Source organism: Pezoporus flaviventris, unplaced genomic scaffold (genome assembly GCF_033815535.1).
Source record: "Pezoporus flaviventris isolate CSIRO_AGI_PZ_B2104156 unplaced genomic scaffold, CSIRO_AGI_Pfla_v1 ptg000001l, whole genome shotgun sequence".
NCBI classification, from domain to species: Eukaryota; Metazoa; Chordata; class Aves; order Psittaciformes; family Psittacidae; genus Pezoporus; species Pezoporus flaviventris.
The window spans coordinates 9,237,104-9,263,536 of NW_026892549.1; the positions used below are offsets into that span (position 1 = coordinate 9,237,104).

The window sequence follows — 26,433 nt, forward strand, 5'->3', positions numbered from 1 at the left end:
TTTGTGTGCAGCCATCCAGCCAGTTCTTTATCCACTGAGTGGTCCATCCATCAAATTGATGTCGCTCCAATTTAGAGACAAGGATGTCATGTGGGACAGTGCTGAACGCTTTGCACAAGTCCAGGCAGATGACATCAACTGCTCTACCCCTGTCCGTCAGTTCTGTAGCCCCATCATAGAAGACCACCAAGTTGGTCAGGCAGGATTTCCCCTTAGTGAAGCCATGCTGGCTGTCACCAAGCACCTTGTTGTTTTTCATGTACCTTAGCATGCCTTCCAGGAGAACCTGCTCCAAGATTTTGCCAGGCACAGAGGTGAGACTGACTGCTCTGTAATTTCCTGGGTCATCCATTTTCCCCTTCTTGAAAATGGGGGTTATATTTCCCTTTTTTCCAGTTTGTCAGGAACCTCACCTGACTGCCATGATTTTTCAAATATGATGGCCAGTGGCTTAGCAACTTCATTTGCCAGCTCCTTCAGGACCCACAGATGGATTTCATCAGGTCCCATGGACTTGTACATGTTCATTTTCTTAAGACGGTCCTCAACCAGATCCTCTCCTACAGGGGGCCTAAGGTCTTTTTTACTTGCCACTTTTTAAAACCTTTCACTAATGGTTCCTCACATGCTTTATAAAAAGTCTGCAACAACAGCTTTCTGGGTGAAAAGTTAAAGCAAGACATCATCCTTGGGAACAATTCAGCTAACAAACAGAGATACAAAATAGAAACAAATTATGGTGATATCTATGAGAAGACAAACCCTGACCCCTGTTATCATTAGTAACTTTCTACAAGTCATCATTGTTGTAATAGGAGGATATGTAACATCAGAAACAGGTTCGATGTTATTAGTTATATTTTCAAATATGAGTAAAAAGGAGGCTAACAAGGAGAAAGATCTATGAAAAGATCTGTCTCAAGACTGAGCAGTCCATACCCAGCAGCAAAACAAGTCTGCAAAATGCCAGAACTAAGAAATGGAAGAGCACTGTAATTTGGTGATTTCAGTAAAGTTTCTCTGAAGAAAACAGTACATCATTTAGGAAAAATGAGGCAAAAACAGAAATATATTGACATTTGCATTTAAAAATAATTCATAGCTGCTGTACACTGGCAAAGCAGAAGTGCTAAGTTTCATTTAAGACTTCTTACTCCTACTCTTGTATCTTCTCTTTGGATTTTCTTATCCCTTCAGCAACCGTCTGTACATCACCTCCACAGATTTCTCTCTTCACTTCCAATCAGTTTTACTGTACTCAAATTTAAATCTTAGTCTATTATTCCCAACTATCTCTCCCACTTGCAGATGAAATACAAGGTGGCTCACTCAAATGGAGCTCCCAGTTTTCTTTCCCAAACCCCTCTTTCTATGACAGGCAGAATTTCATCAATTTTTAGCAACCACATTCAAAAATGAAGGCTGCTTGGACAGAATCTACTCTTCTGTGCTAGCTTTTAAGTAAGACTATTGCTCTTCCTCAGATGGTGCTGAGACAGAAACACTTTTCCTTGGCTTCAACATTTTAAGAAAGCTGCTTCAGAGAGAAGACTGCCTGAATAATTACTATTTTTTTTTTTTTTTAAGAAAAAGAGGTGATCTGGCTCCTCCTTATTTATCTATCCTAATACTGGCTCTGTAAATCACACACTTCAGCTAGAAAGAATGTGCCCAGAAAGATAGGGTAGCTCTTACAATTGTCTACAACATCAAAGAGGTGACAAAATAAAGCCCAAGTTATCTCTTTCTCCACCTTACATTTTGCAGAGACTGCATTACTTAATCTTTTCATGACAGAAGTGACATATCCTCTGTTTCACTCCCTACAAGCAGTAAGCACACCAAAATTTCTAGTAGTAAAGAACTTACATAGAATCACAGAATGGTTTGGGTTGGAAAGGACCTTAAGATCATCTAGTTTCAACCCCCCTACCATGGGCAGGGACACCTCACACTAAGCCATGTCACCCAAGGCTCCGTCCAACCTGGCCTTGAACACTGCCAGGGATGGAGCGTTTATCACTTTGGGGAAGCAGTTCCAGTGCCTCACTACCTTCACAGTGAAGAACTTCTTCCTTATGTCTAACCACAGCAATATACATAATCACATGTCTCAAGAAAACACACATATTTCATTTAAAACATTATTAGACCCTTCAATTCCCTAAGTACTTAAACTTCTTGTAAATGCATGAAAATGTAATACTTTTAATAACATTTTCACAGCAGCAGTCATGAACACCTTACTACATGTGTTTTCTTTGTTATTGTTTTTGTTTTTAAATTGGTAGTAATAAGTTTTTCTTTTGAATTGTGTGAGAAGCATGAGTTAAAACAATACGGTGATATTAGTCTTGTGCACAGGCCATTACCCTGCAGTCAAATTCAAAACACTGGTATCAATCTTTTCATTGAAAAAAATACGAATAATTTGATTCCTAAGAAGACAAATGAATCATGTTGTATTTGCTCAAAATCAAATACACAAAAAAAATACAAGTCTTCTAATGTCAATTACAGAATAATTCGATGGTAACAGACAACCAAATCACGGAGTGGATATTCAGAAAAAGCAACGGGTATTATTTTTTTTTTAAGCTTTCACCCTCTTCTACAGCATTCTTCAAAACCTGTAGTTCTACTGAGAGTGAATACTCCCAGGATGAGATCAGCATTAAATAAAATTGAACTGTACTGTATCAGACAGTACTAGAAAGGTGAAATTAACACCATGTGTCATGCCTGTCCCTCCTCCCAGTTAGCAATATTTGCCCATTCACTTTGATTAGGGTCATGCTTTAACAGGAATGTCCTTAACCATATATTTAGTACTCTTCTGTAGAGCAACAGATTAAAAAAAAAGGGTTTAGCTATTGCTCTAAATCTGGTATGTATGCATTTCCAAAAAGACATAATACATACAATGCTTCAAATCTATGCAGGCACACAACAGTATTTGCTTAATTTCAGCCCTAAGGAAACACCCTTCTCCAGATTTTACACCTCAGACTGCAGGATCACAGACTATATACTATTTATTCAAGTCTGGAGTACAGTCAGAGGATAAACAAGGTTCTGGAAACTCACAAATTTACCAAGGTTTTTTATTCATCTGTTTTTTGTTGGTTTGGGTTTTTGTCTGTTTAGTTTGGGTTTGTTTTTTTTTTTGTTTTTGTTTTTTTGATTACATATGAAGTGTTTTAACAGCTAGGGCAAGGCAGAAGCAATTAGAAGAGAGAAAGTCCTGATCTAGCAATACCTGTATCAACACAAAATAAACAGACAGAACAAGAACCTCAGGATAACACAAGAACCCAGATCCCTGTGATGGTAACCTGGCCTCACTCTGCCCAAGCTTCAGTTCTGCAGTATGTAAGTATAGCTGTTTGCCACCCCCGGGATTCCCTTGACTTTAAGCACCAGTCGGTGAGGAGACCATGCTTCCTCAGTAAACAGCATGAGCTGATGAGAGTTAACAGCCCTCAGCTATTTAGCAACAGTGCAAGGGTCAAATTTTACGTTGAGATACACATGCACAGCATCAGAGAATTTAGGTAAGATATACATACTTATTTAACATCACCTACCTATCTGACTCCTCCAAAATGAATGTTTGGGGTTTTTTGGTTGGGTTTTTTTTGTTTTTTGTTTGTTTGTTTGTTTGTTTTTTAGTAAGAAATAACAGAGATTGCTAAACCCAGAATTTGTCATATTGTTAGAAACTTGCAGAGTCTTTAAAAAAAAATCCTCATTTATTGTTCTAGTTCATGGTCAGGTTTGTTGGAACTTCTGCAAAGCAATTCTACTTCTACAAAAGGATGACAAAGCGATGGATGCATTCACAATAACGGACTTTGCCAAATGAAAAGAGATACTGAAACATCTCTTATTCCAGAATGGCAAAGGAGTGGGAGATGGGTCAATTGGTTTCTCAGCTATATCCTTCCATAAAACATTTGGAAAAAAAAATCACTCTGGGTCTGTGAAGATGTACTTAAGTCCTTGTAAGTAAGCTGAAACCAGGAAAGTAATACATATGGCAAAAGTTAAATAAATGGGCTGTCTTCTCACAGGAAATTACACTGCTCACCATCAAGCTGGATGTTAAAAGAATCAGAGCTTCTCCCCTACAAAGGGATAATGAACCCATATAATTCCATTTATCATAGTGAAAAAACACCTAAAAAGTAAGTTACTTTGCAGGTGTGCTCCTCTCCACATTTGCATCTAATATGTAGTCATATCTTACTGGTGTACACTCGCAGTTTCAGTGGTATCAGATTATAGATAACAGATATTCTTCCAAAATATTAAATATATCAACTGTCATTTCCTGCTTACTGCCATAACCTTAAAATGAAAAAAATATAATTGTAAGAAACACAAAGCTCATAGTTTGCTTTCTGCAAATTGCCATCTCCTACCTGAAGAAGGAGGTCAGAAGCTGGTTTGACTTTCTGATGGAAAAGCACACTTAATGTTTGATTCTGTTGTTCCAAATCAAAAACTCTCATTTTCAGCTTTATACATTCCTCCCTCAAATCCTGTGGCAGAAGGGAAAATAGGATTTTAGAAAGCAGGTAACCGAAGCACTTACAAAGCTCTAATGTCAGATGCTAAGCAGAAATACACATACAACTTTTAAAACAGTATGAATCAGAAAAATGCCCTACTTCATTTTCTATGGTTGTTTGATCATCATGGGACAAGATTAAAAAAATCTTGTAATGTGAAAGAGTAGCTACCTGACACATCCATTTGGAGTTTTCTGTTAGTATAAAAAGTGACTTTGCTAGCAATATGTTTCATTTTGCAGCCAACACAAAGCAGAAAGCAGCAATTAAAGTATGAATATTGTAAGAAAGCGCAAGCTAAGGAAAAAAGTGTAAACTATACCAAACCAGGAAGAAGTTCAAAGTGATACTGTGCCTTCAAGGTATTCCTCAGAAGTCCGATCCCCTGGAATAACCAAGTCAGCATTGCTGGACGGCATGTTGTGTATGGTCTGTTTCTTCCCCACTTTAACTTGCCACAGCAGAACTACACTATAGGCCATAGTAAAACGTTTACACACCAGATGCATGTGGCAATATGATCCTGTCCGAGATTTCCAACATGAGGTACCAAAAAAACCTTAAAATAGGCCATTAGAGAGTCTCTGAATCTTAAGGTGCAGACATTACTGTCAAAACTGAAAGATGCAGGTCTTTTAACATCATCATGAACAAGCCACTAATGGTTTCTGGGTACAGCAAATTATCTATCTATCTATCTATCTATCTATCTATCTATCTATCTATCTATCCATCTATCTACCTACTTACCTACCTACCTACCTACCTACCTGCCTTCAATGCAAGACCTGCTTTTCCTGGCCAGTTGAAGGAATACACACATCTATCAGAAAGATGATTTTGGAGAGAGGATTTTAGCCAATTTGTGCAATTTTCCATTTTAGGCGTGAGAGCTTCATAAATCAGAAAAAGCAATCTCCCTGGAGAGTTTACAAACAAAAGTAAAAAAAGGTGTGGCCATACCCAGCTTTATTTAAAAAAATAAAAATAAAAAAAATAAAAAAAATCTTCAAATACTTCCCCATATTCATTTAAATTTAGGACAGTTGCTGCCTTTTGGTATTGCCCAGTTGGTAATGCTTTCCACCACATGAAGGTGGAGAAACAAGCCTCTAGATCCCCACATGATGTTCTGTCAATACCACTATCAACATTAAGACCTGGCTTTATGAGAAAACAACTCATAGGAGGAAATTATAGTCAGATGTAGCTTAAATTCTTGCCTACAGTTGCTCTGGTCTCCACTCTAACCAGCACTGAGGTTGTAAGATGTGAACACACAACAAAATAAGCTTGAGACTTTCAGAAAATTATAAACATCTTTTTATGTATATAGTATGTATCAGATTTTATGATGCTACTGGATGAATGCATTTATGTTCTCTTGATAGCTTCTTAATATTTGTTATAGGTAGCAGCCAAATGGCTATTTAAATAAAATTGCTAGAGCCTTCCAACATGACCCCCCCAAAAACTTGGGTTTAATGTTTTGTGAAGCCCTAAAGCTTTGATTTCTGTCATTGAGACCTCATATCTCTGGCCTTGTACAAGGTAATCTCTATTAGGAAAATGCAAGCATCAAGACCCAGCATTATCTCCCTTTCACAAATAATCAGGGAATTTAAAACAGAGCCTTAGCTGTTACAAACATGTTTAACATTTAAACACTACCAAGTGCACTGAGAAGGAAAAATTATTAACAGAAACTAAAAATGTATATAAAAAATAAATCTTAGCAATGCCTCTGCTCCAAACTTTCCCACCTTGCAGTTTTAGAACTGTGAGATCTATGTTTCAAACTTTAGACTTTATGTAAAAAGTGAAAGATAAGATAGTAGATTACCCACCCAGATGCTATAAACTGTGCCAATGGTAATGCCACATATAGCCCAGAGGAGAAATAAGGCACATAAAGGTAGCAGCATTCTGGTAAAATAAACTCTGAGTTTAGAATTCCAAAGTCCTAAAATTACCAAGTAATGCAACTACCAAATGCCTGAAGCATAGAATTCCTGCCCTGTGGGCAAAACAACCAGCTATTTAAGATAGTAATCTCCCAAATATCTAAGGTATTCCTATGGTCTCACTACAGTAATACCCAAGCATCTCTCTGTCCTTCCTTTTTTCTCTTGAGTATGAGACTCACTTTTCTCCAAATCGTGATTCAATGCCGTCATTAGAGGTTCCAGAAACACATTGCTCTTCCTCTGAAGTTGCTTCGTCTAAGACTTAATTAATGTCTTTTTTATTTCATTAATGAAGAAGAAATAACTTTCATACAGAAACCAGAGTAAAAAAGTATTCTCTGGAATATACTCCTGTGGAGGAGGGTAATATGCAAAGAACAGATACACAGATCACAAAACGAATTCATTAAGCGGAATAACTCAAATTTCAAACTGCTGATCCAGGTCTTACATGGGGGGAGAGAGGAAATTAAAAATTCGTTTCCAGGACTCTCAACATCTCAAGATGTAAGAAGTCTTTGGGTGGAAGGAGAAAGAATGGATACTTCCAGTAAGTATCAGAGCACACAGGTTTCCCTGAAATAATTTTATTGGGTTTCTGACTTATTAAACTTCCTAGAGATAAAATTTTCTATTAGTAAGTGGCAGAAAATCTATATAATTTTTCTATGTAGAATTGTGCAATTTTGCTCTATGGCCAATTCAGCACAAATCTCAATTAAATATAGTTTTTTCCATAGCCACAGTAAAAAAAAAAAAAAGAAAAAAAAGGGCAAAATAAAAGCCTCTCATATTAGAGAAATTTTATACATATTGTAACAAATTATATAGTTGAAGAGCGCACATTTAAGAATGTAATTCCATTTCAAGGTTTCAGTGACATTGATAAATCACTCAAGCTTTGCTCACTCAATTTGTGTCACCAGAATCTCTCAGTGGAATCACAGTCTTTCCACATACCGGTGGGTACACAGTGCTTTATTCGTTACATTACAGCATTTACTTAATTTAAACAAAAATTAGTCCTTGAGGGGCAATTTCAAATTCACAGCAAAGCCTACGCAGTACCCGTTACTGTACAAAACCACTCTTCTCCATTTTCTGAAAGCTCTTGGCTTTTCTTCATGTCTCACTATGCCCCAGAGATGTGTTATCTCACTGTGGCATGACTGGCTCTGTCTTACTGCTCAGCTGTGCAATGGTAGATTTATCTGTTTACTACTTACTACTTGGATTCCAGTATCTAGCTATTTGGGACTGGTGTGAGAAGTCCAATTTCCTTTTTATTGTATGCTATTGTGTTTCTGTCTTTTCTTATAAAAGGACTTGTATGAATGGTGTCAGGAGCACGCTAACAGTTAATATTCATTAGCATTTAGAAAAGTACCCTCTTTCCTCTTTCTATGGATATTAAATTAGCTGTTATTACTCAGTAATGGGTAAGCAGCTGCTAAATCCCATCAATACTAAGTAAATCACTTTATTAAATGTATTCAAATCTGTTTTTATTGTATCCGTATGAACTCCTTGGTTCCTATGGGTTTGGGAGGATTCATTACTGAGAAACTATGTAGTCATCAGAATGTCTGATGCCTTTGTGAAGGGACTCAGGAAGCTCCTCTCTTCATTTGCAAAACAACCATAATATTCCCAAACTAGAGATTAATATATTGAGATTAACCCTCCGCTAAGCATTTAATCACGTATGGTTTTATATTACAAAATGAGGATGAGGTTTTTGTGTATATTAACGTGAGAAAACACTTCCATTTAAGCTAAACTGAAACACAGATCTAAGAGTTTTCAAAAAATAGCTGAAGTTACATTTCTAGAAGGTGTTACAGCAATAGCTTTGCAGACTGCAGTCCTCTGATGATACACAGACCATACAGCATGTGTGTATACACAGTACAGAAGAGTAATACAGCACAGACAGCAACAGTGAAAGCTTCCCCATGTGTTGTGGTTTGCACAAATCACCTCCAAGCTACAATACTTCCAATTCCTGTATGGCAGTATCCCTTCTCTAGACTAAAAGGCTTTGTTGTGCAGCAAAAAAAAACGCGGGATTAAAAAATGATACTTTCAACCCTAACCTGTGGTAACAGCTGTGTGGCTATTTTGTGGCCACAGCTGTCAGGTGAAGAGATTTAGAGAACATTATTACTTCTGGATTCCTAATGCTAGCTTGGGCCATAGGAATTTATTATCTATATAATGGGCAACTATACCCTCCACAGTCTTGCATCACTCACCTACAGGTAACTTAGACATCTCTGTCTTCAGGGCAGGATACCTAAGAGCAGACCTAACACGGCCAGAACATCTCCCTGAGCATCTTTTAATCCATCTAGAACGTCAGAAAATTGATTCACAAAAAATCTGCCCAGTAAGGGCTTTAGAAGGGCCTACTCCCTGATTTGTAGATGGCCCAATGCAACCTTCTGCACCTATTTACCATTCAGTTAGATGCAGATGGTTATGGATGCAGATGTTTGTCTATTCTGCTGTCAGCGCACACTCCCTGGAATGAATGAGTTTAGTTGGCAGAGTTCAAGGTAGTCTTGTTCAGGTCTGAGCCATTCAGCAGCCACCTTGCAGCTACACCTGCACCCAGCCTCCTGTCTGCTTGATCCTGAGCTGCATCCTGACCCCTGGGTTTGGCTTTGCTCAGCAGACCTGCCTCCTCCCTATGGATTTCACCAGCAAACATAGGACCGAGGCTGACACTGATCACTGCCTCCAGGCCTGACCCTGACAGTTGGTGCTCAGCTTCCTGCCTGCCCTGCTGTCACCCTCAGACCATGATCGTCCCTTTTATGGGGGGCATTCTGAATGATGCTCCTCTGTTCTAAATGGTGTCCACAATGGAGGCTTTCGAGCCCATCCTCAAAAACTATTTGAATCTAGAAGGCTTTTGGGCATATAGAAGATGCCTTTTATTATCTTGACTTGGTGTTTCTTGCTGCATTTTAAAAACATTATTTCTTGTCCTGTCATTCAGTGCAGACAAAACAATTTATACTCTTCTTTGCACTATCCGCACTAAAAGATCGTATTTATGTCTCTTTCAGACTTGTCTTTTTAAAGCTAAATGATCCAAAGCATTATTAAGAATGCCATATTCATCAAGTGGTCTAGATCTCACAAAGGATATTTCATGAATATCTCAAGGTTCATAGCTTATTATTACATATCTTTATGAGATTTTGTTTGTCTCCCCCACCTCCTCCTCCCAAATGAAATCACGGAATCATGTTCAACTCAAAGACCACTTTTTTGTAGAATTGTCCTACCAGTCACTCCTCTCCCCTCTGTAGGCAGCTGATTATTTTACTTGCTATGCTCCCTGTTTAACTTCATCTTACTTACCCCCCCCCCCCCCAATCACTTCTTAATTTTAGGAAGTTAATTTTTAATTTTACTCCTCCAACTAGGTTTTAGGTGAAACAACCATACTTCATATCCAACCATGTGGAGTGTGAATGGAAACTTCAGACATGACTTAATCCAGAACAGACCTTTAGAGAAGGCATAGTAGCATCTTTTCATTCTGCCAGGCTTGCAATCACCCTACAAGAGTTTTGCCTGTGTCATACTTCCTTTGCTTTGCCAGGAGAATGGAGCAGGAGGACATCAAAAGGTTTTCTAAGACTAAATGCACGTTCTCCATTGCTGGTCACTGGCCCACAAGTAGAGTAGCTGAATCCCCATTCTACACACAGAGCCTTCTCTTTCACTCACAGAAGCACAGGCCCACACTGGGAAGTCTTTCCTTCCACTGAATGTAAGCGAGCATGCCAGCTATTGACATGCACTGTAATTTGTTTGTTGGACATTCCACAGGAATGGACTGTGGGAGTGATGTAACTCATTATGGGTAAGGAATGGAAAAATCACCACCGGGAGGAAGAATTTTCAGATGCTATTGTGTCAATATAGATAAACAATAGCTAAGATTGTAAGATATACAGTCTTACAGATTTTTATTCACTTGGATTACAAAAAACTTTACTTTGTGTCTGACATGTGGCAGCCTTGGTAATTAAATGTGTGAACATAGTTTAAAAAAACGTATGCTATACAAGAATATATCCCTCAAATGAAAAATGAACATCTGCGAGCTTTAAGTTATGCCACAATACTCAAACCACAACTTACCTTTTGAGTAAGTAGAGCCTGAACAACCTGATTAGCTACCTGAAATAAATAAATAAAATGGTGTAAGTATGTTATTGTGTGTGTATGCACAGTAATACCTCCTTTTGTGGCTTTACACTCTGCTATCTACAACCACTATCTAAACCATACTGTTATTTACTAGTATTTTCATCAGATAATACTAGTAGGAGTACATGAAATACACATTAACTACTTCTGTGCTAGTCCTCATTATAAACAAACGTATCAATTGCAGCATGACACGATGGACATTTGGTTAACTTATCTCATCTTTGGACTTTCACAGTTGAATATGCAGCTGGTTTGCATCAGCATGGATTGACTGTATTCACTAGAGCTGATTTTTACCAGCCGAGGATGGAGTCCTAAATGTTTTCATGAAGTTTAATTGTTTCTTGATTCAATATTGACGAAATGGTACATCTACCATGGCAAGCAGAAACCATGAAGTGCTACTGAAAATTAAAGTACCTACTGTCATCAGAATGTGGTTGGAAGGAATTCACACCACATAGAATAATTAACTTGAATGAGATTACATACCATTGATTAGTACAACTATATATTCAACAGGGAATTCTGAAGTTATTTATTTTATACATCCTTTCTAATTTATATTTACTAGCAAGCATGGGGACAGCGAAGAGGAAGAAGGAGGGACAGAAACAGGGATTGAGACAAGATTTTCTGTTGATGATGTCTAACTTGTATGTTACCTTTCTAAAGTAATTTAAAACTATATATGCATGTTATCATACAACCTGTTTCTCTATATTTATGGCCTTGTATTTAGGCAGAGTAACTAGAGTTCTCACTATGTGCAAAAATAGAGCATATTTATGATTTATGGTTTAGTTTTGGCTTTCAGAAATTAAAGCATATGCAGATGTCGCCAAACCTGCATTGATTCTTCTTACTCTTGGCAAATTAAAGAAAAAAACCCACACCACTGATGTGAACTGAATTCTGAGGAAAGAGCTGAAGCTAATTCATTTCTGGAAATAATTCAATTCTGTTAGATCCCAAAGGTAAATTTGATTCATACTCTCATAAAATTGCCTGGTATCAATTTTTTCTCTAAGCTGGTCCCTAACTTAAGGCAGCCCGTGGAACAATGGTCCCATAAAATAGCTCTATACATGATTTAACAGAAGACACAGACTAATATTAGAACAGTAATAACTAACAGAAGTAAACATGTTTCAGTTCTGAAAAACCATATGCCTTGCCCTATAGGCTTTCAGGATCTACATCTGACAGTATTCCTTCTGGCATGTACTTTTAATGTCTGTTTGCTCTACCTGAAAATTGAACAGACCATATTGAATACATTATTTTTTTACTTTCTGACATGGAGTTACTTTACCAAGAAAGAACTAAAAGGTTCTTTGAAGTGTGTACTAGTCACTCACAACAGAATAGCTTACAAAATTACTCCTTACAGCTTTACATATTGCACAGAGGAGTGTAAATGGCATAATCTTCCAAATGGGAAAACCTGAACTTGCCGATGCATATGTGACCAATTTTCCAGCTTTAAGCGTGTGAAGTTATATGTCTAAATGAAAGTACATGCCAGTGATCCGTAGCTCCCATAGATCTCAATAGGAGAGATATGCAACTAGTTTCTTTACAAAATGAGGTTATTTTATTCTAGTGCCCAGCAACTTTGGAAACCATTCAACTACATTTTCAGGTCTGTATTCTTGGTTTTCAGCAGGAACAGATGTGGGAAGCCTTCAGTGAAATGTTCTGTAGTTACTAAGATTAATTTAGCAGTTAGAAAGTGGAATAATATCTACTTCATTTTTACTTACACATATTAAGAGACACCACAGCTATGCGGGAACAACATAAACCAGCACTACAAAACTGATAGTCACAAATACCAAAAACTGAGGCAACTGAGACCACTGATGGCAGAGGGACTGAGTTCTGAGATGCAGAGTATGTGAAACTTCCACTGATATACGGCAGAAGTGTAGCTCAATCCCTGCGAAAAGAAGGCTGTAAAACGACTTGACTTGTGATTCATGCAGTTAAGGCAAAACAGGAAACAGGATAGAGATGGCTGGTTCTTTAGTCTGCTGTTATGTAGGAGATGGCACTGCTTGCCTTCACAGTGCCTGCCTTTCTTTCCTAATAGCCAAGATCTTAAAGTGAGGTTTCCTTTCGTGGATTGCAATGAAAGAGATAAAAGAACCACCTTCACTTTTTCCTTACACAGCTATGCTTTATGTATGCATGTTATAAAGTGGTCTTAATAGCAAAGGTATAGAAGAATGAATCAGAGACCCTAGTGTATCATCTATTACACCTTTAACAAGTACTGACATTTTACATAGCTGCCTTTAATGTATGATTTCATATGCACAAATACATTTCAAGTGTACTAAAATGAAAAGTTTTGTATTTTATTCAAATCTCAAATCTTAAAAATACAATGCCTTTATTTTTTTTATTAGCTAATTCTTAAAATATCAGAAAGAAAAAAAATCACCTACCCTAAGTGGCATAATTTCCTGCATGTAAGTATGGAAAAGCTTGACAGAAATCTCAGCTGGCACAGTGATGTGAATAAACAAGGCATTACCACTTACCAGTAAACCAACAGCTGAATTCCAGGGTAGGAAACTAGGATTAAGCATGTTAACTTGAAACCCCAAAGGTACAAGAAGACAATCCTGGGGTTTGTATTAAATTTTTCAGAGACAGAAAGATACATTTATGAAGTACTTCTGAAACTAAATGAGCTCTTTTCTTATTTATCAAGTACTAGAACATTTCAATGACACCTTCCTCCAAATACTGCTCTGAAGTTGTTTGTATGTACATCTCAGAGATGAACAATTACTTTAAAAATCAGTGAATATTTATTAAAATTCATAAAGGACTCACTTCAGCTTGGCCCATATTCTTTTTAGATTTAACCTCTATGAACAGTTGAATTTCAGTGAATTTTACCAAGAAAATGATTACAAAGCATGCATTTTTAAGTCACAGGTGCAAGCATTCATACAATATTAAATGTAGGATATAATAGGAATGAAAAGAACTATGTAAAATAATTGGTGATAAAAAAAAGGAAAAATAGGAAAAAATAATGGCAGGCACAGCTTTAAAACCTCAGCTGTGGTATCTTTTTGTCACACATAGACAGAAAACCCATGATGGTTATTTATACTTCCTTCAAATATAGCTTAACGGCCACCAACACCTCAGCAGAAAGCACACTGTGCATAGCAACTGTCCTTATCGCATTGCTGTAGAGGCCTGAGGGACCAAGCAGGATCACTTACTGGCAGGGTGACGAGGTTAAATGATGCTTGCAATGCCCTGAGCAGAGTTTGCCTGTGCTTAGGGGAGAGAAGCTGCAATCTGAGGATGCTGAATGATGAGTGAAAGATGGCAGCATTCTTTCAGTAGTTATCAAATGATGTTTCCAGCCTTCATTACCTCAAGGGTCTGTCAAACATCCCAAATATGTAACTAGCCAGAACAGCTGGGCATGAGCTATGTAGCTCCTTGTGTATCAGTCTGGAAGAAGTTCAATGCACTTAAAACCAAGACTTCAAACGCAAAATTAAAATAATTATTGTAATCTTCTGGTGGCAGGCTTAGCTGTCTCAGGTTTGGGTGTGATCAGAAGCTTGTGTTCTCAGTAATATCTGTGTTCCTCCACTTACATGCATCACGTCTCTCTGGGACAAGTAGCACAAACAGATACATAGCTGTAGAGAACACATCTGCTCCTAAAACTGCTGAAGTCCTGAAGCATAAACCAGAGAAGGTCTGAAGAGATTTTCACCTTCAAGAAGTCGGGATTGTGTAAGGTGACTTATGAATACAGGAAGCATCAGACAAAGTCTTAAAGGAAAGAAAATTTTAAGCAGCATTTTTTTTTCTTTTTTCTATTCCCCCCCCCCCCCCTCGAAAATATTTATGGAAAGCATTTTATCTGCTTAAGATCTCCAGTAAGAATCCCTGTTTGGAAAGGACTTTGTCATACACAGTGTAACCTCAGAAGACTCTGGTTGAAAGTGAAGGCTCTCACAATCACTGATTGGGTTATTCACTATTTACATCTCCTCTCCTATTCTCCTTATTGTTAGTATAATGAAGTAGGATGAGAACGTGTGATTTCTTGTAATGTTCCACAAAAGGAAGGTGCTCAGATGGGTGCTAACCTGGGACTCCTGCAGAACTTGCAATTATCAAATATGGTTTTGTTGCCTCAGTCACTGGCAACACCTCAGTGATCAGAAAGGATTAGGTTCAATTAGGTTTTGTGTCAGCTAAAACAATCTTGATTACAGTGCCACTGCCAACACATTGTGGGGGCTGAAAGTGGAAAGAGAAGAAAAAAGTGATACCAAGCCATGGGGAAGGACAAGAGAGGTCACTGCAAAATAGACGGAAGGAAAAAAAAAGGGGGAAGAAAATATGTAAACAAAAAGTAAAGCAGGGAAGAACAAAACCACAGGTGATTCAAAGCACTTTGTCAAGTTGACACAGTAGAAGATGGATACAGCTGTGATAATATGGAAGAACTGAAAACAGCCAACCTAATGGTGAAGATAATAAAGTTCAGAGCATAGTCCAATATAATTATTTGCAAAAAATAATTAACACAACCCTGATTCAGAAATCCATCACATTACTGCAAACACAATTCCCCCCTATATTTTCTGTCTTTATAATGTGTTTTGCTAAATGGACACTTATGGTTCTTTACTAATTTCTAAAATTAATTATGTAGGCAGATTTTTTCCTAGACAATCAGAAAATCTGTAATTTAAACTAAAGTTAGCAATTATATGGTAATTTTATCCTTATCACCAAGATATCCAAATACCATTCACTGAATGCACTGAATGCAGTGACTCAGGCCAATGCAGACCAAGGCTCTGGTGGCATCCCAGTGCCACAGAACAGGCAGAGCATAACCTCATGGGCAAGTACGTCTGCAAGTCTTTTACTCCAGCTCCCTCATAAAAATATGTTATAGTGGCAAAAGTGTAGATTTGCTGATGAAAACCTGCACTAAACTGAAGGCTTCTTATACCAGGGCTGTATTGCTCATCATGCCAGTAGCACTTCATCAAATGATAATTAAAAATTTAGAAAGCTGGTATGCAGACATGAATTGTCATCTGCTATGTGTGGTATTCATGCTCATGCACTCTTTTCTCAAATGTACAGGTGAGAAATTGGTGTAGTTTTTTGTTTGTGGTTGCTTTTGGGTTTTTTTGCATGCTAGCTAACTCCTTATGCTACTATGCATTCTTAGTGTAGAATGGGTAAATGATTTCTACTAAGCAACTCTTTAAACTACTGAAAGTCTTAAAACTATCTTAAGATCTTGCGTATGCTGAAGAGCCTTTTTTCAGGAAAAACAGGAGAAACAAGTAAACATCAATATATATATGGAGAAAGCTGCATGGAATAAGAGATACTAGATGTTTCTGGAATTGCAAGCATTGCTGGAGTGCATGGTCAGTAACCAATGGGTGAATTATATTGTAGCTGTAACTGGAAGGTCTGATGAAAAGCTGAGATGTGTAGGAGACATAAGCCAATGGCTAGAAAAAAACACAAACAAACCCAACATAGAAAGCTCTGTATGTAACCCTAATGGGCAGCTGAGAGACTTTAATTCCCTGGTTACAAAATACATTACATAGGAAAGCTGGGGGAATTTTAATGGAAGCAGCCACTCCCACTTGTCTTCGACTCTACAGGAAAGGAGTACACAACACGTAGTAGTCAAATTAACAGTTTATCCTCCTAATAAAAGCAAATCAGTTCCAAATATTGGTCACAGGGATTCACCTTTCCAGTGAGGAGGTGTGGTCAAACCATGATTTACAGTAGAGGTCATGGACAACAGTATCTACAACTGCCAAACACATGTTATTGGAATTAATTAGAATGAGGTAATAGTAGACAATTGCAGAACAATGTCAACCTTGTAAGAGAGGGCGAGATTCATTTCTATTCATTTCATTATAGTACCAGGTAAGAACAATCTTTTTATCTACCTTACCTCATCAAGACATCTTTCATACTGTTCTCTCTGATTTTCATTTTCCAGAGCCAGTGCTGAATTCTCTGCCTACAGTAATATGGAATAAATAAACAAATATGTAAATTAATCAAAGGGTATCTCGTACTACATAACAATATGTAAAAATTCTCAGGGTGCTTACTTTGTGTATTTCTTCCAGATGCAGAATAAAAAGCACAATACAATTCGGTTTGCTACAAGCTGGTATTTTGAGTGAAAACAGAAGTGATATTCATTTATGGGATTATTCACACCATGCATTACAATTTAGAACAATATCAGAGTAGATATTCCACATATGTCCACAATCTCATCTTGTCAGGTACAACAGATTTGGCAATGAAACATAATAATTGGTATCTGAGAAAGCCACTTGGAAACAAACAGAGGCAGCTACTACCAAAAGGAAACAAAAGGCAGTATGAAAGATGTCTTTATGTAAACTTTTAAGTGTGGCAGCTCTTTATAAACCTCGTTTCTGCAGCTGATAACTCCGGAGGCACTGCTCATGCTACGACTGATTGGCAAATTACAACCTTTAACTGAACCAGATAAATTCATTAATCTTTACTTTAAAAGCTACTCCTATCATTTCAAGAGAGATGTATTTTACTACATCTAAATGTGATCTTAAAGTCAGTCACATATGTCAGTTTAAATATGATAGTTTCCTGTATAGTAGTGCCTTTCATCTTTCTTTGATTTCCATTGCACTCATTTTTGCATAGTGCAAATCCCAAAATGGCACAATCTGGTATGCAAATATCAGTAAACCAATGTATTCTTCTACATATTATAACTTGACTTTAGGAATTCTTATAGTACTGCAAAAGAAAAATCTCTAAAGTGAGCTGTATACAGTTGCATTACGGCAAGTTTCAACTAGCCTCTTAAAGACTGAGAAACTAAAACAATATATAAAAATCTATGAGCTAAAACTGGCTCTAGAAACCTCTCTGCCTCCCATGCATAACTTCACATCACGTAACCACAACACCAAAATTATTGCATTCACATAATTACAGCTATTATACAATTTACATTACTTGCTTCACCTTAACCTTCTGTCAATCTATAAAAGCTAAATAAATGCTGTTTCAAAAGAATTGTGGTTATACAAAACAACAGTCATAAACATAGTTAACATTTGTAATTTTAGAGAAAAACTTAATGTAGTGTATTGTATGGAAAGATTCTATGGGAAGATGCACAGTTCTCTTCCTTGTTAAGAAGAGTCATTGATTCAACAAAATGAAAGTCCCAAAGTCCAATAAATCAATTCATTAACAGCAATTTCAATTTCAGCTAAATCCTAAAAGCACAAGTAGGAAGAAAAAGTAAACATACATAATTATCCAGCATACAGAAAGAGAGTAAAGAATAAAAAGGTGGTAAGAAACAAGGACATATAGAGCTTACTTATTTACAAGTCTAAATAAACAACTGCAGGGAATCAGTGCTTTATCTTGAGGGTACAATTAAAGCCAGCAAAGGTGGTAAAATGTTCTGCATCATACTTTCACAATGTCATCTACTAATGGATTCAACATATGGCTATAAAATGTCTATGGGTGATCCTGTAGAGAGCACTGTGAGATGAGGCAGCAAAAAAGCACAGATGCAGAAGTAAGCAGCAAAGTAGAAGCAGAAGCCGCAAAAGCAGCAGTAAGAAATCAGAAGCTGGAGGGTAAATAGTCCTCCATAGCGAAGAGGCTATAATATACAGTTATCAGTTTGCTTTTACAGACACATTCTTGCAGACTGATTGATAAAAATAAAGAGATGATTGCTACATAAAAATATATTTCTGAGTTAAAATACGATCCAAAATAAATTCTTTTTACTGCTTTGAAGCAATCATTAAAGGATTAGCCTGCACAGACTTTAACTCATGCATGTTGGTAAACCTATGGGTTTAATTTTTTAATTTTCATTTTCACTAACATAAAATAATTTGTATGATCCTACCCTAAAATAGTTAGGCAGACTGATCAAATATAGAGATGTCTAAAAGAACTACAATACATAGTTGTACTATGCAAAATACACAGAGAGCTCCCCATATTTCTCTTACTCCATTTAGTTTTAACGCTGTAAGGCTATAAAATGGAAGCTAAGTTTTCTTGGATCTGTAACCTGCATGTCTGATTTCAGTGAGCTATTCATCTACGAATAAGCTACCAAAATTAGGAGATCTGAACTTGACAGCATTATAAATAAATGCAACATTTCCCCTCTTATCAAGCCACAGTGGAAACATCTGTATAATAAAATCCTTTTTCACACCACTGGCTTCGAAAGTGTAGTGAAAGGATATAGTGCAGTCAATGTTAGCTTGACTTCTGTGCTTCTTGATCGTCAAGCAAATCATGCCTATTTATTTGGCATTTTTGTAACAAGGACTGCACTACAAGGGAACACTTGACTGACTTTGCTTAAGATCCTGCGCCAGTCCCCACAACATGGGAAAACCACTACTTGATATACTAAATCACTCTATACTGCATCTGAATACTTGATAATAATACTTATATCCCCAAAAGTATTAATTTGGAAAATTTGTAATAGCACCTGTGGTCTCAAACCCCTGCCTCCTAATCCAAACCTTCATTTATTTAACAGAAACCACTGGGTTTTGATGGTATTGTAAGTCTGCTCAGTTTCTGCTCAGAGGAATCTGCTTACCTCCAGTACTGCATATTCTAGGCATCTTTTGCCAGCTAAGCAAAGTAGGTCTCCTTGGAGGAAACCACTACTACATCTGATTTTCATCTTCGGTTTCAAGCCGTACTTACACAAGGCTAAACCACAGTAAGAAGCCCATGCTTCTCACAGCTTGAAAGCTACTGCACACTTGGAGGCACCCAAAGGCAGTGGTAGAGAAGTACTGACCCCTAATGCAGTCACTTTTCTCATACATAACCTAGCAGGGGACCATGCAAGAGAAAACCAGCTTACCGAGAACTCTCTGAGATACCAACTGATTTCTATAGGGATTTCTAGTTTTAGATATAGCTGTCTTCTAGGAATTTATGTATATTTACTTTTCACAAAAGTGAAGCATCTCTGTCCCTCAGCCCCAGAAACACTAAAAGTGATGCAGCCTAGCAAAGTTCCACAGCCAAGCAACATTAAATCCCTGCCACCAGCGCCTACAGACAAGCAAGTCTTTCCTTGAGGAGTCAGCTCTCAAAGCACAGTATCAGTCAGTCAGCCAAAAGTAACTCTGTGGCATAACTTAACATTAAAAGAAACATTACATGTTGCTTTTGGATCATTATATATTCAGGATCCTAAAATGTAAAAACAGAGGTACTTCTGAGTTCCCATTTGGAAGAAAGCATTGTGCACAAAAGTACCTCCAAACATTGGAAAATTTAAAGATTTCAGTCATGATTTGGATAATGCTTACCAACTTTCAATTGCCTAAATTAGAGACTTTGTTCTGAATTATGAAACTGAGTTTATGGAAAATCAATTTGAAAATGAAAACTTCAGACTATTTTATATAAAACAGAGGTTGCCTTGTATTGATACCATTGTTAAGATACAGTCATTTGCCAACTCTGATATTAATCCCTTTGTCAGGATGGAAAACATAGCCCTCGTAACGATGAAAATCATCTTTTAGTCAGCTAAAAGCTTTTTCTTTCCACAGACGAAGAATACCACTGTATTTTCTCTTTTGGGGCAGCTGTTTGCACAGTTTCATTCAAGGCTATCAATTTAGTTCCCATGAATGTAGACACAATTCAGATGCAATGAAATAAACCATATTTGTTCCAAAATACATAATTTTCCTTAAAATTTCTTTGGGGCAAGTGGTTGTTCCCTGGTTCACAATGATTTGTTGCTCATTATGCTATAGCAGAAACAAGGAGACAGACAGCAGCCTTAGCCTTCCTCATGTTTCTATAAACATGTTCTAGACTTGGGGAGTAAAGGAAGGCTAACTAATGACAATTCTAAAAAAAATTCTAACATAGTCATGATAATTAACTTCAGTGTATACCCTTACACTGAAACACAGGAAGCATCCATTCACGCGGTACAACCACCTGAACTTTAAATTCTTGCGAAAATTAATCTTCACCAGAACTCTCAAATGCATCGCAATTATATCCTTAATATGGTCATATTTTCTTTTTTGGTAATGAACAGCAAAAGACACTACATCTCTTTGCATCATAGGGAAAAAATAAAAAACCAAATAAAAGCCCCTGATTCCTCCTACCCCAAAACAGAGGGAAATTTTGTCTCCCCAAAAGTATTCAGTAACAGCAGGCTCTGAGCAAAGAAAAAAAAAAAAAGCTCTGCTCCTTTCCAGGCCATGGTCTTTTTTGTCTGGGTTTACATGGTCAGAAAGTGAGATCTCCCACCAGTCTCACTATGCCAAATCTGAGACGTTTTTGGTCTTACCTACAGTCCTCACCTACAGTCATAGATCATGGCACCTTTAAGCTGAGTAAGAGCACTAGACTGACTACATATAGCTAAAATGAATGCACATTTAAAAAATATATTCTTACATTGCTACAGACATTTAGGACGATTTCTTCATTCTCTTCCTTTTTAGTGACTTTAGAGAGGATTATTACAACAGGTTAAGGACTGTCTACTAACTATACTTTGTTCAACATTTACCTGCATATGGCAGAAGCGACAAGCACATGCCTGAGAATGTCATGAGATACTCATTTCTCCTCCAGATTTGCATCTCTCAACTGGCACCTGAGGGGACATCTTTCACTTAACATCCTGCAAAAGCCATTTCTGTGTGCTTCTTGAAAGAGCAAACTGAAGTGCTTAAATCATGTTTGAAAATAAGATTTGGATTTAAGTCCCTAAAGTGTTTTTCAAAAAGTTTAAACTTTACCTTTCTGTACCTTGATTTTTTTAAGTCAAGAGAACAGGAACAAAAATCTGGCTAGCCTGTTCCAGTGATTTATGAATTAGGACATACTTGGAATTAAAAATAAGGAATTATTTCATGTACTTATTAGAAAGTCTTCAACAGGCAATCCTCTATACTTTTATAACCATGATGAAATGAATTAAACCACTGAATTTTCTACTAGAAGGCATGAATAAAAGAGAAGCACACACAAGACAGTTCTTCTTACTGAACCATTGCAGAGTTGAGAAAAAAGGATGGGAGAAGGAAGAGAGAAGAAAGCAGAGAACAGTATGTATTTTGCAATAAAGGAATCATAGAGTAGTTTGGATCAGAAGGGACCTTTAAAGATCATCTAGTCCACCCCTCCCTGGCATGGGCAGGAAATGAAGGTCTAAAGGTTGTATGTCAAGTTAGCAGCTCAACATGCTTTGAAGGTATCATCAATAAAGGTCAAGAGGAACAAAGTTATGACAGTGAACTTTAAAATCCTTGACAGAATGCTACAACACTGGTTATCATGTGCACTGCTTTGTTATTCATACTAAACCATTTGTTCATTTCTAGAAAGCTTTATTGATTTACACAGACACTCATTTGTCATGCCCTGTGCAGTGTATTAATAGCTGTCCAAGCACTTAAAATGTGCTCAGCAATTTTTTCCTGCTTTCAGCCTTTCATTTTGTGTATTTTTGTGGTCACAGCTTCACACAGCACATGTGTGAGGTCAAAGCCTATTGTTGGAAAAGTTCAAAGTAATGTTGCCCTCTTTCAACTTAAAGCATTTATTTTCTAAGCGGCTGCTCTAGGAAGAGTTTACTACTTGAACATTTTTTGGTCACCGGAAACTCTTTGTATTATTCTGTCCATGTTACAAAGAAAATTTGTCCTTTGAAAGACTAACCCAATAAATTGTCAGAGAAACTTTAAAAGCATAGTTATGGTGCTTAGAAGTACTGAAAATTATATTTGTGTTTTTAAATCGACACAATTCTAGGGGAAAAAAAAGACTTAATTCTAGCACTATAAAATCATTTCCACTGGCCACTTTCCAGTGTCTTTTATATTGCTATAGACATATCTTTGCTAGGGGTAAAACAGAAACTGCACCTCATGACCTGCATGTCAACATTTGGATGTTTCCACCTTCTGATTGCACCTTCCATAACAGAGCAACACAGGAGCACATGAGAAGTGTCTCCCTGCTGAACTGCAGCCCATGTGCTACCATTCTGCTCTCCAGCCCCCTCTCTCCAGGACAGCAAACCTGAGACTAGAGAATGCCAGCTACTGATGAAATAAGCAGTGAATTTAGTGGACTAATACGTTAGAAAATATTACTGTATGCTTTTTCAAATATCTTAGTCCTAACTATTTCTTCTGGCTTATGGAGATGGGGAAAAAAAACCAAAAGGACAAACTAGCGATCTGATGACTGCTAGGCTTCTCAGCCTTGCTTCAAAACACGTGGGCCCTTAGCCTTCTCAGTAGCATCATTTTACAGTTTTTTTTTTTAGCATGATAAAATATCCTCTTTAATGACACTTAAAACATGATACATTTTATCTGAAATATACAGTCACTGTTCAGTTCACATTCAGGTAAAACACGGCATGTATGTGTTGTTAAATGATAAAATAGAGAACTACCATTAAGGCATAAATTATAATTCTGACCATAAAAAGCACATTGAACCTTACTGGGCAGTACTGTTAGGGATTGTTCTTGCAATTCAAAATTTCAATGATACATTTTTAAATTCTTTAATGACATAAAATCACACTGATATTAGAACAAGCTACCAAAGTGATCTCAAAAGCAATCTCACAGGCCATGCTCTACCATAGCTGTGCTACCAACAAATAGGCTTGTGGCCTATTTTACAGGTCACACTGTAGAGAGCAGTGTAACCTTCTTCTTCTAATGTATGCTAGAAATCAGAAGATATTCAATCAACATCTGAAAGCTAACCACTTGTGATTACATAAAAACTTGAGTTGAAATGTTCTCAACAAAAAGCAGCCCAAGGTTTGCGCAGCTGCATATGATATTTTGCCAATTATTGATGAGCTGATTCATGTATTTAAACAGGAATTTACATTGGAAATTATATAACAACTTTAAAAACTGCATGAAATTCATGCTGCCAGAGATCAGAAAACAGAACTTGTTCATTTACCTTTCCAACGGATTGGAAGCAGGGACCCTCACCCAGGGCTCATAACCACAGAGCAACTTTTCCTGTCTATGCTGATTCTTTCCCAGTTTCCACAAGGAGAAAAAAATGATTGTTCAACCTAAACAATCAAGCCTCCCTTTGAAAGAAGGGGATAACTAGAATTTAATCCTTCAAATCTAGTTATATTGGATAAAAACATGAACTTCAAGAGTTGAATCAAACAAATTAAAGCCAAATGAGAGTCTGCTTGATGAGACTGTCTCCTAAAAATGACTAAAAGTAAACCTCACATTCCTGGGAATTCCTCTGTGAAGTACCTTTCCCTTTTTTAAAAAACACTTTTCAGAGGATGGGGTTGGAACTTTGTAACTGGTTAAAGAATAATTCTCTTTTTTACTTTGGTTAATTCTGAAGTAGTTAATAATGAGACTTTAAAACCTTCAACATTTTCCCTTCTGACACGACAGAAATGTCTAGAGTTGACATTTTAAAGAGAAGGTTAGGAACAGATCTAGCAAACCAGACTGCATTATAAGCCTAGGCTTATCTTCCAGCAAATAAATACATAGGCTACTAACAGATATATCAGTAACAGCTTTGTATGTTTACCTGCCCACAAATTGTAGAAAACAGCAAATGCTACCATTATTTACAGAGAGTATAATAGACTTGCAATGCGCTAACAGGTAAAGCAATGTCAACACAAGCATTGAACAAAGAGGTTAAAAATATGAAGGATGACTTTTTTTTTTTTCCAAAAAAGTCTTCCAGATGATCACATATAAAACATGTTTTGAGGCTGAGGAGTAAAATAGATGTAAATAAGCAGAGACAGTGAGTACACAGCTCTATTTCCTTAAGTTGAAGACACATACTACATCTGATGTATATAATGCATATAGACTTGATAAAGCATAGAAGTACATTCATGGAAAACCGGAATCCCAGCAAGGCTCATACTTTTTATCACTCATTCCCTGAATAAAATACTGAACTGCATGCCTCAGTGTTACACACTGCTCTCTGCACAGAGACCAAGGCATTCACCTTCCATAAACAATATTGCTAGGCTTCCTAGGAATTCCCTGTTCCTAGCAGCTGCTATTAATAAGAGGTAAAATGCCAGACCAGAGAAAGCCCTCCCACTCACAGTCAGGCAGCCCCATGAAGCTATGTGATGCCAATCTTGCTATCCAGCATCCCTGACAGGGCAGTCAGGAAGGAAGGAAGCTGAAACTCATTCACCTTTCTCCAGATGGCCATTATTCTCACAGCACAGACTGTCTGCCTAGAGGCACTGCACCCAGGCACTGCATTACAGACCATGATGCCATCACACAAAAATAAGACATATGACTGAATTTTTATGCAAGGAACAGTGTGTGCATGTCACAAAATTTATTTTCTGATTTTCCAGTATTTATACTCAGTGATCCTTACCCTTGCAAACTGTGAACCAGAGGCAGATGTTCCATGTCATTCTTCCCCCACCCCCTGGTCTCATTTTAAGTGATTTGTTCCATTATGAAACTGTTCTCCATTAAGAACAGAGAGCATTTCACTCTGACAGACTTTCTGCGCTTCTCCATGTAATATTAACAGGCAGTTATTTCCTCTATCAAAGAACTAAAAATAAAATCTCTGGTCCATGAAAAAAGTATCATGAGATCCTGAAATTCTAAGGGAAACTAAGATTCTTACAATTAACGCAAAAAGATAAAGGCAAGCGGCCTGTATCTGATTAATCTTATAGGGCTTGTTGAGTTTAATATCTACTTGTATTTAACACATACATAGGCATCTTTGCATTGAAAACTCATATATGAATTAATCATATCACATTTGGTCTGTTGCATTTGTTTCAATACTTCTTTCAAAAAGAACAACTGTTCACGGAAAAAAATAATTGAAATAATATTTTCTTTTAAATTAGCAATGACTTTTTGAAAACCATTGACTACCTACACACCCAATGTAGAAGCTTCAAAAAAACTTCCAGTGCAGCCATTTTCAAAGAAAATATTTGCCTTGATTTCAAAGGAAACATTTTGCAGATGTTGATCAAATTTAAAAGCAAGACTGAAATCAGTACAAATATTTCCAGGGCTTTGAGTCCTTCTGAAATGATCCATATAGTAACCATTTTTTAAAAACTTCACTTCCTTAATCACAAAACATAAGGGTGGGTGGTTTTGCCTCTTTTTTGTTTTGCTTTTTGTTAATTCCAATCTTGAGGAAAACTCATATACTTTCAGGAAAGTTTTACAAGCAATAAGAAAGGCAACTTTAGAATTCACTTTAAATGAGTTATCCTTCAAACCTTTGCAATTTTGACTGCGAGGTTACTGACACAGTGACAGTTTTCTACTTTCCGTGATTCCATTATCCACACCTTCCTGAGTAGCATACTCAACTTCAAGGTTAATCTAATGTAGAGTTTGAAAAGAACAAGACATTGCAGATGTATGTAAGAAACTTAACCTTTGGGCAACTTTATTCCAACAGAACTCATTTCTTTTTTTTTTCCCTACTTGCATACCTGAGATGTTCATAGCAAATACAGCCAATAC

General features: G+C 37.1%; 1 protein-coding gene across 13 annotated transcripts in view; it reads right to left on the reverse strand.

Moving 5' to 3' along the window:
• Window positions 1-26,433, reverse strand: part of NCKAP5 (NCK associated protein 5) — a 507,525-nt gene that overhangs the window by 91,105 nt on the left and 389,987 nt on the right. For all 13 annotated transcript variants that reach the window (XM_061442407.1, XM_061442190.1, XM_061442334.1 and 10 more), the window contains 3 exons: window positions 16,770-16,838; window positions 10,703-10,741; window positions 4,425-4,544 (listed from right to left, as the gene is read on the reverse strand). In XM_061442407.1, the coding sequence (XP_061298391.1) occupies window positions 4,425-4,544; window positions 10,703-10,741; window positions 16,770-16,838 (228 nt within the window). The remainder of the gene's footprint in view (window positions 1-4,424; window positions 4,545-10,702; window positions 10,742-16,769; window positions 16,839-26,433) is intronic.